This window comes from Gossypium hirsutum, chromosome D10, assembly GCF_007990345.1.
Source record: "Gossypium hirsutum isolate 1008001.06 chromosome D10, Gossypium_hirsutum_v2.1, whole genome shotgun sequence".
Taxonomy (NCBI): Eukaryota; Viridiplantae; Streptophyta; class Magnoliopsida; order Malvales; family Malvaceae; genus Gossypium; species Gossypium hirsutum.
Window position 1 is genome coordinate 64,272,112 of NC_053446.1, and position 15,585 is coordinate 64,287,696.

Sequence of the window (15,585 nt, forward strand, 5' to 3'; positions counted from 1 at the left end):
AAATTTTATGTAATCAATCAATTTAATAAATTAAATTTATTTCTGTTTAGTTTAGAGTTATAAATAGAGATAATTAGAGTAAAAAATCATTTATATATTTTATGATTGTCAACATTTCTGTCAAAAACAAGTATATATTTGCACCAATTCATCCGAGTTAGTGCAAACATATTAAATATTTATATGTATATAAATTGGGGTGTTAAGAAAACCATGAAATTAATAAAGATGTAATTGTCATTTACTAATCCTATAATTAAACTTAATCTCATTTTCTTTCCATCTCAAAACTTAAAAAGCAAAAAAGAAGAAGGAAAACCACTTTGCTTAGTTGGTAAAAGCGAAAGTTGCGAGTATATAGAATATTTTCCCATTAAAATATGTTTTGGTATACGACATTTTAGGCTAGTTGGCTAGTCATTACTGAGCTGTTTCCACGAGACTTCCTTTCTTTTAAAGTAAAATGAAGTCATCTTTCTCAAATCACTACTTTCTGGGTTTGCTCTGTTAAGAAAAAGAAAAAAAGACAGAAGGGGGAAAATTATAAGTTACTGATCATAGCCAAAAGGTACGCCATCTGCTTTGCTCTTACTCTTTTGAAATACTTGTCCGTATAAATAAGCTTAGGCAGGCAGTTTTAACCATGAAAATGGACTTCTTTTATGCTTTAAATCTTTTTAGCTTTAAGATTTTGAGTCCTGCACTTTTTGGATTTAAAATCTTCATCTTTCCGTTCAAATTTACCCTTAGTGTTGTTGACCTGACAAATATAAAAAGATCAAATAAATATTTTAGCCTTAATTTGATCTTTACTTTTTAAAATTACATAAAAATTCAGAATTAAAAAGAAAACATATTTTCAGTAAAATCCATTAAAAAAATTGTGGAAAACACTCTTTAAAGTTCGTGGAAAAAAGGGATAAGAAGGGGTGACTATGAGGAAAGCTGCATAAGCACTTTTGTTTGTGATCTATCAACAACTTGTGCCTTCCACATACTGCAATATGGTTATTAAGAGGTTGAGTACTGACTTATTGTGTAGAAGAGGATTTGTAGTAGATCTAATAATCATGAGTTGGGTCAATATAAAAATTTTAGATTTATTTTTCAGGTTAGGACTTGGCTCAACTAAAAAAATGGGGACAACATTTTTGCTTAAGTTTAACCCAGATGAAAAAAAAAAACTAAATTTAAACCCATCCATATTAATTTTTTAGATTATTTCTTTATATAAAAATAAATCTAAAAAATATAATACAACAAATACTCTAAAAATATTAAAATAAATGTTTCTCAACAAATTGAAATATGTTAAATAAAAATTTTATACTTAACACTAACATAGTTGCAACTTAGCAAATAAATATTTCTAAAATAATAGCAAAATTAAAAATAAAATAAGAGCTATACAATATCTAAATAATAGTAGCAAAATAGTAGTAATATAAGAGTAAAACAGTAGCAAAATAACAACATAACAGTAAAAAACAACAACATAAAAGCAGTAAACAGCAGCAAAAAAATAGTTAAATTCGGGTCAGGTCCAAACTAAAAAAATCTTGTCTGAGCCTCGGCCTATTTCAAACGCGAATCTTTTTTTTGTTCGAAGCTTATTTTTTGGGTTTATATTATTACCTAAACTCTTTATGTTTTGGATGGACTTTGTAATTCGACTCATGATCAAGTCTATTTTATGGTGAACGGTTGGAAAAATGGTTTGATAGGGTACTAAAATTAAATGAAAAATCATTTAAAAAACAAATTAAATATTCAAACATTAAATATATATTTTATATATAATTGTTTTGAACTAAATTAACAAAATACTTTGATACTGCTTGTAGAAAAAAAAAACAGTACACCAAACAATCACCTGTTTAATCAAAATATAAGAAATAGGTATAATTTTGAATTAGTTGAAAATAATTTAAATAATAATTAGAAAACTATTTTTTAAAAGATGTGTTGTAAAATTTATTCAAAGTGTAAAAGACAAATTATTCCTTCAAGGCTTAGCAAAAAAATAAAAAAACTATTCCTTCAAAAAAAGATAATTATTAAAAAAATATAGTTAGATATATGTCTATATTAATAAAAGATTATCTATTAACAAAATTACTTTACTTTAATTGTCATAAAGTAAAACATTAATCTCATATTTATATTTTTAAGATTATGCAAATGTGTTCTTTTTAAAAACTATATAAGATAATTCAAGTTTTGGTCTTTGTTGTCGCCGTGGTTATTCAGTTTGCTCTCTCGATGGAGATTGTTATTGCCATCGTTGGCTCTATTGTAGCTAAAGCTGTAGAGTATACGATCTCTCCTATCAAAAACCATGTCAAATACCTTTCCAATCATCAGAAAAATGTTGAGACCCTCAAGAACCGAGCTAATAGGCTGAAAGATGCAAGGGACGGAGTGCAGCATTCTGTTGATGCAGCTAAACGAAACGGTGAGGAGATCGAAGGTGATGTTGACAAGTGGCTGTCTGCAGTCGACAAAAAGATCCTTGAACAAGTAGAGAAAGTGATGCAAGATGAAGAAAAAGCAAAGAAAAAGTGTTTCATTGGTTTGTGTCCTAATTTCAGGACTCTTTACAAGCTTAGCCTGAAAGCTGAAGAGGAGGCAAAGGCTGTTGCCGAGCTACTTGAACATGGCAAGTTTGAAAGGGTTTCCTATCGTGCAGCTCCGCAAGGTATCGTGGTTGCAGCAGTTAAAGGTTATGAGGAATTCGAGTCAAGAAGGTCGATTTTGAACGGAATAATGGAGGCACTAAAAGATGATAGTGTCAGCGTTGTTGGGGTGCATGGTATGGGCGGGATTGGAAAAACAACGCTGGTCAAAGAAATCGCTAGAAAGGTCAAGGGCAAGTTGTTTGATTCGGTTGTCATAGCAACCGTAACTCAAGCCATCGATATTGAGAAGATTCAGAACCAAATTGCAGACTTCTTGGGCTTGAAATTTGAGGAACAGAGTATGGTTGGAAAGGCATTTCGACTACGAGAAAGATTGAAGGAGAAGAGGATTCTGGTTGTGTTGGATGATATTTGGGAAAAGTTAGATATTGAGGAAGTTGGGATTCCTTTGGGAGATGAACACAAGGGATGCAAGTTGCTGTTAACTTCTAGAGAACTCAATGTTTTATTAAATGGGATGGATGCTCAGAAAAATTTCCCATCGGGGTTTTAAATGAAAAGGAAGCCTGGGCCCTGTTCAATAAGATGGCTGGCAACTGTGTTGAAAGTTGCGATTTGAAGCCTATAGCTATGGAGGTAGCCAAAAAATGTGCAGGATTGCCAATAGCCATTGCGACAGTTGCAGGGGCTTTGAGAAACAAAAGATTGTTTGAATGGAAGAATGCTTTACGAGAATTGGAGAGGCCTTCGTCAAGCAACTTCACGGGGATAAATGCTGCATATTCAGCTATAGAGTGGAGTTTTAATTATTTAGAAAGCGAGGAAGTTAAGCTGACTTTCTTGCTTTGCAGTGTAATAGGCCATAATGGTTTCGTTGAGGACTTGGTAAGATATACTCTAGGTTTGGGTTTATTTGACGGTGTCTACACTATGGAAGAAGCTAGAAATAAAGTATTGACGGTTGTGGCTAATCTCAAAGCGTCTGCCTTGTTGCTTGATAGTTATAATGATGAGTGCTTTGATATCCATGATGTTGTTTGGGATGCTGCTTTAGCTATTGCATTGAAGGACTATCGTATGCTTGTTTTGAGAGATCATGTTCCAAAGGAGTGGTCCGATAAGGAGAAAATAAATAGCTGGAGTCTGATCAGCTTACGTTGTCCTCAGATTATAGCTAACCTTCCTAAGGAGATGGAGTGTTCGGGTCTTTCCTTCTTCCATATGGCCGGCGCAGTTAAAATTCCTCCCAATTTTTTCAAACAAACCAAAGGCCTCAAAGTCTTAGATTTGTTCAGAATGCAGTTTTCATCCCTACCTAAATCAATTATTCACCTCACAGACCTTCGCATGTTGTGTCTAAAAGAATCTGCAGTTGATGACATAACCATCATAGGAGAGCTCAAGAATTTAGAAATCCTTGACCTTGCTAAGTCACGTATCAAAGATCTACCTAAGGAGATGGCACAATTGACTCAATTAAGGTTGTTAGATTTGAGTTGGTGTAGAGAACTCGAAATCATCTCACCAAATGTCTTATCAAGTTTATCTGAATTAAAAGAATTATATATGGGTGGAAGCTTTGTTGAATGGGAAAAGGAAGGAGTAGCTGAAGATGAGAAGAAAAATGCAAGCCTTGACGAATTAAACAATTTGCCTTGTCTAACTACTTTATATGTTCATATCCCTGATGCCCAAATGATTCCAAAGCATCGATTCGTTGAAACTTTGGATAAATACGTTATTTGTGTAGGTGATTATAATAGGTTTGTATGGTACCAAAGTCATGACTGTTTGAGAACATTGAGGCTCAAGTTATGTACGAACATTCATTTGGACAATGGGTTGAAAATGTTGCTGATAAAGACTGAAGCTTTGTACCTAGAGGGACTTGAAGGTGTCAAGAACGTACTTGTGGAGTTAAATAATGGGAAAGATCTTCCACATTTAAAGAGACTTCACATTGAAAATGGTATGCATGTACAGTATATTACAATGAATGAAATTGGGGTTTCTGAATTATGCTCCATCACACTTGAAAATCTACCGCAACTCATTAGCTTTTGCTCTCAAGACGAAAGGTGTTCCATTAGTTCCGAGCCCTTACCACTTTTCAATAAACAGGTATCTGTTTGCTTTTATTCGTTATTTCTTATACAACTTTTAGTTAGTAATACTTCTAATAATAAAAATAAATAATATTGTATAATGGTTTTCAGGGTTCAAAAATAAATTTCAAACTCAAAACAAATGGAAATTTAATTTCTAATCCAAACTGACAGCGTAACAAATTTTTTTAATTCTGAAAATGAAATTGGAACCAACAATTCCAACTAAAATTGTCTTTAAAATTTAAAATCATATTTCCAAATTATGTTACATTCTATCTTTCCCTTTCCTCTCCTTTTAGATTTTAAAGAATAAAAATAATTTTGTAAATATGTGCAATTTGTTTTCCATCAGTTGGAAAGCTTGCAATTAACACAAAAATAATATGGCACAACCAGGCATGTCATTGGATTACGAATTTGAGGAGCTTGATCATCGAAGGATGTGGTAAGTTGGAGCATCTGTTATCACCTTCTCTCGCTAGAAGTCTGGTGCAGCTCCAATGCTTTAAGATAAAGGATTGCGAGGGCTTAAGGGACATAATACTTACAGAGAAAATTGAAGAACAAAGGAAAGATGTGATTTGTTTGCCTCGGTTAAACTCCCTGCGTATAGTAGGACTTCGAAACCTCATTTTCTTTTGCTCTGGAAATTATAATATCGAGTTCCCATTGTTGAAAAAGCTAAAGATTGAGGGTTGCCCAAAATTAAAAGAATTCATTAGTCAAACTAGTACGCAGTCCGGCATGCATACACTTTTTAATGGGAAGGTGATTTATTTCATTACTCTTACGCTCTTATATAATTCTGTTGATTTGTCCTTGTTATTTGTCTGGCATTATATGAGCTAACTTTTGTACTGGCACGAATTATATGTAGGTTGCATTTCCTACGTTGGAAAAGATGACAATCAACAAGTTGAGAAATGTGAAAATGATGTTTCATAATAACTTTGCACCAGGTTCTTTTCAAAATCTACGAGAAATAAGAGTTGAGGGATGCGGGAATCTGAAAAATCTATTTCCAGTGTCAATAGCCAAAGATCTTCCACAACTTGAAGATTTTTGCATCACTAATTGTGGAGTGGAGGAGATTGTATCGAAAGGGGAAGGAGTGGAGGAGCAGCCTGTGAGGTTTGAGTTTCCGCAAGTGTCTTCCCTTGAGGTTACATCCCTAAAAGAGCTCAAATGTTTCTATGAAGGGCAACATACAATACTCTGGCCCCTGTTGAAAAAATTGAAAACAGATTGTTCTGCTTTGCTAAAGATAGTGGCTTCGGAACATCTTAGATTAATCCAAGGAAATGAGCAGCCAGTTTTGTTGGTTGAAGAGGTATGTATATCATTACAACTATATTTCTTTTCATGATTTAAGCCACCGTCACATCCATCTCTTGTTGATATATATATTATTTGAAACGGTGGTTGCTTATCCATTTTAATTCAGATTTTTTATGCACTTCTTTCAGCTTATTTTTATCATTTTTTTTATTTCTAAGGTATTGTGCTTTCTTAAAACAAAATATTCATCTATTTTGGATTGGTTTGATTTAATATTGATTTTGTTGAGATTTAATCATCGATATCAAACACCAAAATTGTAGATCTTATGTTCTTTTTAAGCATATAGATCAACATTGTGCCTAACTTGTTTATGTTTAAATGGTTTCAAGGTCATTCCCAATTTAGAGGAACTTGAGTTATTAAATTTTGGTGATATGGACCAGTTTCCACCAGCCTTGTTTCAAGATATTAAAGTTTTTGTGGTGTGTGGTGGCTCTCGATCTTCTATATTTCCTTTCGTCCGAAGATTTTACAATTTGGATAGTTTTTGGCTTTTTGGTTTTGATTTCAAATACGTAGTCCCTTGTAAAGGAGACGTTGGGACTGTCACACCAATTAGAAATCTGATATTGTATCGTGCCATAAATCTTAAACATATATGGAGGAAAGGTTCAGAGTTTGACCATATTCTTTCTAATCTCCAAAAACTCGAAGTTTGGGAATGTGATGATTTGATAAATATTACAGTCTCCTCCTCATCTTTGCAAAATCTCACAACTTTGAATGTGTCATATTGTCAAATGATGACAAACTTAGTTACACCCTTAGTGGTTAAGAATCTTGTGCAATTAACGAGAATGAGTGTGGCGAGGTGCACTAAAATGACAGAAATAGTGGGAAATGGGGGAGACTGCCATCAGACAATAGTTGTGAGTAAATTGAAATGTTTAGAACTAAGCTATTTAGAGAGCCTCACAAGCTTTTGTTCAAGGAATTACACCTTCAGCTTCCCTTGTTTGGAAGAATTGGATGTGGAGCGCTGTCCTAGATTAAAGACCTTTACTGAAGGAGTTTTAAGCACCCCACAGTTACGAAGAGTAAAACAGTCGAGTTACCGTGAGAAATGGAGTTGGGCAAGTGACTTAAATACCACCATACAACAGCTCTACACGGAAAAGGTACAAAGTTAATTAATAAGGTCATAAAACTAGTTAGCTTCTTCCTGTCCTGATACAATTAATTTTATTAATACTTCATTAATCATTGAAGAGTGTTTATCGTTATTTTGTTTTTGTTTGCATTTTCTATTTGTGATTGCTATCTAGTGGAATAATATTATAAATTTTTTTTTAGGATGAATTCTATGACGGATACAAATTGGACATCTCTGACACAATTCCCAAGTCAATAGAAATATGGATTAGAAACCCTCAAGAAATTTTGGGCTTCAAAAACCTTGGTTCGTTGCATTTTTATAAATGTAGTAGCTTGAAATACATATTTACTTCGTCTATGCTTTTGAGCCTCAATCAACTAGCAGTGATAAAAGTAAAAGAATGCAGTTCAATGGAACAAGTGGTTAGGGAGGAAGCAATGACAGATAAATTCACATTTCTTGCACTCTTCTCCATAAGAATTGAGTTGTGTTCCAACTTGACAAATTTCTATTTGGGAAGTCAAGCTCTTGAATTTCCAGAGTTGTTTAGAATCGCAATAGTTGAGTGTCCAAAAATGACTACATTTTCTTCCTCAGTTTCAAGAGGAAGTGGTGATGCAAGTGAAAACGTGGTTGGCGAGGGGGGCATCTATGATAACCCTGCAATTTTTTTCAGCAATAAGGTAAGTTTAGTATTCAATATTTATCTGCACAACTTATTTCACATTTTCCTTTTATTTGATTAATTTATATGAGTGTGTCTGGTCTATATATATATATATATATATTAGTATTAATGTCACGTGATACGTGCTGTAAAAATTAATATAATAAAATCCATAAAAATATTAATAAATAAGATAATATTTTTTAATTTGAAGTTTAAAGTATAAATAAATATATAAAATAAGAATAAAGGAAAAACTTAAAAGTGAAATACTAATAAACAATAAGAATTTAAGAGAAGTTTTAAAGTTAAATACTAATGGACAATAAATAATAAAATAATAATAGAAAATAAAATAAAAAACTAATCTTCATCTATTTTAATTTGAAGAATATTTGATGTATTGGCGGTACACAAGTTTCATGTATCATTGGTGAATAAGAACATACAATTATTAGTAAATACCACAAAAATATAGTAAAGGGTTTATAAATAAATACTAATAAATTTATCTAAACATAATTAAATAAAAATTAATTATAATTAAATGTTAAAACCCTAAATCTTAAACTTGAAATTCTAAGCCCTTAACCATAAGATCTTAAATCCGAAAGTTATTAATATTTATTTATAATAGCTACGACTAATGCTTAATAATGTTAAATAAAATTTTCATCTTTTTTAGCTTTTGAACTTGCATTTTTGTCAAATCACCTCAAAATGAATGAAAAAGTTTATATTTGTTAACTTTGCTTATGTGAAAATCCATGTGTATGCAAAGTTAGCAATTAATTAATTTTTAGAATATTTTATATATTTTTAAATATTTTTATAAAATTTTCAAAATAAAATAAAAATTAATTGTTGACATGTCATCTACAGGCAATCCAATGTATATAACATCAGCAAAGTTAACAAATGTCAATTTTTTTTTCTTTACTTTGAATGATTTGACAAATAACACAAGTTCAAAAGATAAAAGAAATAAAAATTAAAATAGAGAGCTAAAATGAAATTTTTTTTATAAAATTGGAGGGTTAAATAAATTATCTATGCCTAACTCTTTTTTAAGGTAACTCATTAAATAACTTAAGTAATTAATGTAAATCAGTAATGGAAACTATATAAATATGTGAGTAAAGAAGGAAGAGTTATGATGTTATCTTATAATGAAATTTATGTCAACAGGTTGTCATTCCTCGTTTGCAGCATCTGGAATTGTCCTTCGTTAACATTCATGAGATATGGCACCACCCATCCTCCCCATCTGTCGGATGCCTAAAAACCTTGCAAGTGAAGAGGTGTCACAATTTGAAATACCTGTTCCCGTCTTTCTTGGTAAAAGATCTTGTGCAACTCCGACGCCTTCAAATTTTGGACTGTAATATGATGGAACAAGTAATACTCACGGATGGATTGGTTGAAGAACATCAAGGGAGGAATCAGATGTCTTTCTCTGAACTAGAATTGCTGTGGCTAAAAGACCTTCCCAAACTCACAAGTTTCTGCTTTGAAAATTACTTTGAATTCCAATGTTTGACAGATTTAGAACTAACAAATTGTCTATTGCTAAAAACATTCATCACTAAATGTGTATCTGAAGATGAACCTGAAATTAGCCAACATGTACAAGCGAGTAACTTGGAGGTTCATAACCCATCTCTCCTCTATGAAAAGGTCATTTCTTTACGGGTTCTCCTTTTAATTTATGTTGCTTCGATTGATCTTACTCGTTTGAAGTTCTTTCTTTTCCATGCATATTTCAGTTATTAACCTAATGAAATGATTTAGCAGGTTGTTTTCCCTAGTTTGGAGAAGTTGCGGATTCAGAATTGTGATTCGTTAGAACAAATTATTGAGCTGCAAGGAGTCATTGCTGATGAGTCACATTCAACATCAGCTGCTCAATCTATTATGGCTGAAACAGAGACGACCAAGTTTGTATTTCCCAAACTAATAAACCTCGGATTGGATAAGGTGCCGAGATTGAAAAGTTTCTACTCTAGGATGCATACCACCCAGTGGCCTTCACTGAAACAAATGGACATTATCGAATGCCCCAAAGTACAGATATTTACTCCAAAATGTCCTGAGAGTCAGGTTGGAATCTCAAACCAACAACCCTTGTTTTGCGTCAACGAGGTGAGCTCACTAACAGTTTCATACTCCATGTTCATTACTTGAGATTACCTATAAAATGCCTTTTGAAATAACTAATATTCTCACCTTCCTTTTAAATTTATGAGAAAGAAAATGGAAATTATATTCATTCTGTAGTCTAGTTCTTACTAATTGAAAACTCTTTGATCGATGTTTAATATATTCGTTGCCATCCAGGACACTTTCCCTGTATTAGAAGAACTAACACTGAAGACGAATGATATGGTGAAGGGGATATGTGATGGACAACTCTCATTACAGTGTTTCCAAAACCTTAAGCATCTTAACCTCCAATTCTTTCCCGAGACATCCACTACTCTTCCGTATTCCTTCATTCGGTCTCTACCAATCCTTCATAAGCTTGTTATAGACAATGCTTCCATTTGTCAAATAGTACAATCTGAAGGACTCAGCGACCAGGAAAGGCATACATCAGCAATCTATCAGCTAAAGGAATTAAGTTTGTCTCAACTTCCAGAGTTGACGTTAAAGACTTTTGAACCATCTTTGCTGTCTTTCAAAAATCTAACAACACTGGAAGTTTCAAGATGCCATGGGTTCATCAATTTAGTCGCATGCTCAACAGCTAAGTGCCTGAGGCTACTGGAAAGATTGAGCATAGATGATTGTGAGATGATAGAGGAAATCATAGCGTGTGAGCCAGAAGAAATACAAGGCGGCATTGTATTTCCCAAACTGAAGTATTTGCAGCTAAGTTGTCTGCCATGTCTAGCAAGCTTTTCCTTGGCCCATCACTCGTTGGAATTCCCAGTCTTGCTAATGGTGATGGTGACAAAGTGCCCCCAAATGAGGAATTTCTGCCAAGGAGATTTAAGCACACCAAGGCTGGAACAAATGCACTTAACAAGAGATGAGGAAGGTGAACTGCAGTGGAAAGGCGACCTTAACACTACCATAAAACATATGTTCGATGAAATGGTACAAATCATTTAAAGGATTTAAATTCATGTGTTTTTACATACATACATACATAGTTAATTGAACAATTCTTGGTTTGTTATGATCATGCACAGAATGTGCAAAATTCTGAGGTGATGGAGGTTACTGATCGGTCGCCCAAGCTGGAATAAGGAAATAAGTTTGGGTGCGTATGCGAAAAGCTCAATTTCGTTTGAATTCAAAACAAATGGTAATTGACTCTTCTATTTTCATCATGGCTTAAACTAATGCTTTATAAAGTGACCATAGAGACGCCCTTTTCATTGTAGATTGAGTTGCTCTACTGAAGTACGAGGCTGCAACTTTTGGTAAAATGTGAAAGGTTATTTCAGTTTTTGTAAAACTACTATTTGAACTGTTCCATTTCACATTATACCCTCAAAATTGAATTTCAAGTGCATCATGCATGGCATTGGGCTACAAACATGTAAACTTTTACTAGTAAGGTTGACCCCTGTTTTAAGGATTTGCCACCATATCAATGTCAGCATAAAGCTATCAAGTATCTTTACAAATATAATATATATATTATTCCTTAATGAGGGATAAAAGTAGGCAATTATCTACTAATGATACGGCTGATTCTGAAAAGACGGCCGAAATTGAATCAATGGGGGGTTGGTATTTGCCTCATGGAAGAACAGGGCCTAATGTTAAGTGGATTCTGATCAAGTTTTAAAATTTCAGTTGTAGGCTTTACTGATTGTTGCCATTTGGTTGTTGATCCTCTGATTTTACGGTTGACTGTCTCGCTTATACGTTGCAAGGTTGGCAGGTCTCAAGTATGAATTTCCAAGCCGGCCTTCATCCATAATTAACCAAGTGTTCCAATCCATGGAGTTTATGGTTTATTAGTGTAACTGTCCATTTGGTTATGGATTGGTTCTTAAGGTGTTTTGATGCTTTGTATGTTACAGTGTTTGCTCCAAGCAACACCCTTTAATTTCTAATGAATTTTATTTGTTGAGGGAAAAAAATATGAGGATTAATCTGATATTTTTATTTGTATATTTTATATCCATTTTATAATTCATATTTGAGATTTGTATTATGCGCTTAATATTTCATTATTTATTTATTGTCTATGTTACTCATTGTTGCAAAAAAAAAAAAAACAAACACAGTGCGTGCATAAACCATAAAAAAAAAACATAAGCAACTAATTATGAAATATATTAAAATGAAGAATGGCATTTGATTTCAGAATTACCCCAATTTCGGTAAATATATTAAAACATGTGTCTCTAATTGTTTTCAATTTCGATATTGAAAAGTTGGTATTTTTAAAAATATCTGAGTTATTGAATTATTTCTATTTTTGAAAGTGATAAATTAAGGACAATTAATCACAACGTTAATATTTTTCATCAATTATACATAATTTTCTTGGTATAATGATAAATTTAGCCTTCAAAGTTTAAACATTCTATCAAATTGTCATTAATTTAAAAAAATTTAACCCACAATATTTGCACATTTCGTCAATTTAATCATGATTTAACATATTTAACCCGTAATAATTACACATTCACTACACCAGAACAGGTTTTTAGCGACGCTTTTAAACGCCACTAAAGGAATTTGCGGAGCTTGTGGAAGCGCCACAAAAAATGCCGCTAAGGATATCGCCGCTAACTTTTTGCGGCGCTTACAGAAAAAACGCCGCTAAAGGTCATGTTCTTTATCGGTGCTTAGAAAAAATCGCCACTAAAGATCATGTTCTTTAGCGGCGCTTAGAAAAAAAGTCAATAAAGATCATGATCTTTAGCGGCGCTTGTGCAAAAAACGCCGCTAAAGACCATGATCTTTAGTGGCGCTTATAGAAAACGCCACTAAAGATCATCTTCTTTAACGGCGCTTGTGCAAAAAACGCCACTAAATTACATGATCTTTAGCGGCGCTTGGGAATAAAACGCTGCTAAAAGTAAAATTCTTTAGCGGCGCTTTATCTACAAACGCCACTAAAAGTAGTTGCTTTAGCGGCGCTTATTTCAGAAACGCCACTATATGATATAACTTTTAGCGGCGCTTTTTTTAAAAACGCCACTAATTTTGGGATTTTTTTAAAATAAAATTTTTTGTTTTTTTCAGCCCTTCTGCAACAACAAAATAAAAGCAACCAAATCTAAACTAACCAAAAACAATAAATTTATATAATATTTCAAATTAAATAACTAAAATAATATTAATATCAATATATAAAAATGAATTCATACTTTTCTTTACAAAAACGTTAAATGTTAAAATGATTAAAATATTTATGAAACATACATTATGGAAGCGGAAGTTGCGACTGCTGAAACATCTTTATCATCATCTGAAGTTGCTGTTGAAGTTCGTCGTACTTTCTGCTCTGCTCTGTTTCTCTCGATGCCGCATCTGCTTGAAGTCGTTGTTGTAGTTCTTCATATTTCTTTTGATCCTCTGCTTCTCTCGCTGCGGCCTTTGCTTCTCTCGCTACAGCCTCTGCTTCCCTCGCTGCCGCCTCAGTTTTAAGTTGTTGCTGAAGTTCTTCATATTTCTTTTGAACCTCAAATGTGGTCGCTTGCATCTGAGCCATCTGGTCTTTTAACCTCTGAACTTCAGCTTGAGATTGACTCCCCGAAGCCATGTATTGGTGCGAGCTGGTTCCAAAATATTGGGTTGGGCTGATAAAAGATCCTTGAAATCGAACCCGACCATACCTTTCTGGATCCAAAACTTCAATAATAATCCGGTTGTCAATGTCTTCAAGATGAATAGAACTATCAGTAGACGCAATCGCTTCGTACTCCGTCTTTTTATCCTTTAGTTTTTCCTAATAAATAAATCATAGTTAGGAACACAATATATATTAAAAAAAAACAAATGCAATATAACAATAGTCGCATTAAAAGCAATAAATTAAACCATTAGTAAAGAAACACTATAAATAACTAAAACAAGTCAAATCGTATTAAGTAAACGTACCATAATTTCACCAGCTTCAAGAGTCATAGCAGATCTATCTTTCTTCTTATGTGTAATTTCAAAAAGTTGAAGACGTCCAACTTTTTGATCGGACGCCCGTTCCTACAATATAGTAGTAAAAATATTATTTAATAGAAAGTTATACATATTTGAGAATATTAAAAAATTAGAAATACCTCCGCCTTAGCTACACATGCAAAACTTCTTGATCCGGCTGTGTGAGTGAATTTTTGTTGCTGCCGGCTACTTTTTCCAACTCGTTCACAATCCTACGTTATAAAATTTTTAGAACGTAAATAGTAAATAGTATAAACCAAAATAATTACAATAGTTTGGAAGTACGTCGTACCTCGCCTTTCTTCGATTGCCAAAATCTAACCGCATCTTCCCATTGGTACCTCAACATACCCGGCGGCACATTTTGCAATTTCTCATCGAGGGTTGTTTTTGTCTTATAATAATTTTTCTTCAACGTACTTTTATTGTCTCTCCATCTTTTTCCCAATGCCATCTTTACATAAGCATCGGAGACCTCTAAAGCAAACCTCGCCTACAAAAAACACAAGTTAATAAAGTAAATATAAATGAAAGTATTTCCCAAGCATTACAGATGACATTAACATTTTGTTACCTTAATATTATCGAGGGCTTGATTTTTGTTGCTATCGGGCATTTCACGCCATAACTCGTTGTAGTTGATAGGCAACATATTCACATTTCGTGCTAAAATGCCCATGTATCCTGCTAAAAGTCAAGCTTCTGATCCAGCAGGCTGACCAAAACTGTTTCTGCATACCTTGACACGCTCGACTGGATCTAACTCGTATAACTCTTTAAGTAGCGTACGTCCTCGACCTCTGCGCGTCCCACCATTTTCAGCTACAAATGGTATATTATAATATAAGAATTTGAAAGATAAATCAACTATAAGTTAACACGCATGTAAATTAAATGTAAAATTACTTTGAACTTCTGTAGGATCCTCATCTGTAATCGGAACATTCGAAGATCCAATTGCTGTCTGTTGTTCAGTACTATTTGTTTCTGTCGAGTTTGGATCATTTTGAACAATGCTTCCCCTTAGAATTTTTCTTCTGGGCATTTTATCTGCAATACACATAAAATAGTTGAAAACTTAATAACTAATTACAACAATAACAGCACATATAAAACAGTTGATATGATATAATGAGACCAAGATATAAATGATGATATTACATATAATTAAACATTCGTAAAATCTTACTACATCATTATTCGTAAATATCTTCATCCGTATCCTGACGAACCCATTGAAATTGTGCACTAGTACTAGGGATATTGTCGTTTAAGTTTTGTTCTGGAAATGGCAAAGTTTCTGATCTGTCGTCGATGTTATCTCTACTTCTACTGCCCATGTCAAACAAGTCTCTAGGGATGTTACGGAGTACAACGTACCAACCCTCATCAATTGGATCTTTTGAGTAAAAAACTTGTTTGACTTGACTTGAGAATACATACGGCTCATCTATCAGTTGTTGTCCTGTGTGAATCAATCGGTCAAAGTTCACCATTGTAAAACCAAATTGATCTTGCTTGATTCCACGAGCTGTATTAACATCGGCCCAATCACCTCGAAATAAGATAACTTTCCATTTTCCGTAGTAATCCAACTCAATAATGTCA

At 33.3% G+C, this 15,585-nt stretch overlaps 1 protein-coding gene across 11 annotated transcripts; it reads left to right on the forward strand.

Annotated features, from left to right (window-relative positions):
* The first annotated feature begins 367 nt into the window (after positions 1 to 367).
* Positions 368 to 12,022, forward strand: LOC107934407 (uncharacterized). Of its 11 annotated transcripts, none has more exons than XR_005919906.1 (12): positions 368 to 568; positions 2,251 to 4,760; positions 5,144 to 5,515; positions 5,625 to 6,077; positions 6,418 to 7,206; positions 7,382 to 7,867; positions 9,040 to 9,528; positions 9,646 to 9,993; positions 10,189 to 10,950; positions 11,046 to 11,161; positions 11,241 to 11,293; positions 11,659 to 12,022. XR_005919906.1 is itself a non-coding variant. In XM_016866836.2 (10 exons), exons 2-10 carry the CDS (start codon positions 3,225 to 3,227, stop codon positions 11,100 to 11,102), a joined length of 5,292 nt encoding a protein of 1,763 aa, XP_016722325.2. In that variant the 5' UTR covers positions 368 to 568; positions 2,251 to 3,224; the 3' UTR covers positions 11,103 to 12,022. The 11 variants fall into 11 exon arrangements, 2 of the variants coding, with proteins under 2 accessions (XP_016722325.2, XP_040959541.1); XR_005919909.1 differs by having other exon boundaries at positions 11,739 to 12,022; XR_005919912.1 differs by having other exon boundaries at positions 11,747 to 12,022.
* The last annotated feature ends 3,563 nt before the right edge of the window (positions 12,023 to 15,585 follow it).

Excerpts from the sequence above, each read along its gene's own strand:
- LOC107934407 (XM_016866836.2), top strand. The coding sequence starts at position 3,225 with ATGGCTGGCAACTGTGTTGAAAGTTGCGATTTGAAGCCTATAGCTATG. Across the intron at positions 6,078-6,417 it reads CAGTTTTGTTGGTTGAAGAG|GTCATTCCCAATTTAGAGGA; the intron begins GTATGTATATCA and ends AATGGTTTCAAG. Across the intron at positions 9,529-9,645 it reads CATCTCTCCTCTATGAAAAG|GTTGTTTTCCCTAGTTTGGA; the intron begins GTCATTTCTTTA and ends ATGATTTAGCAG.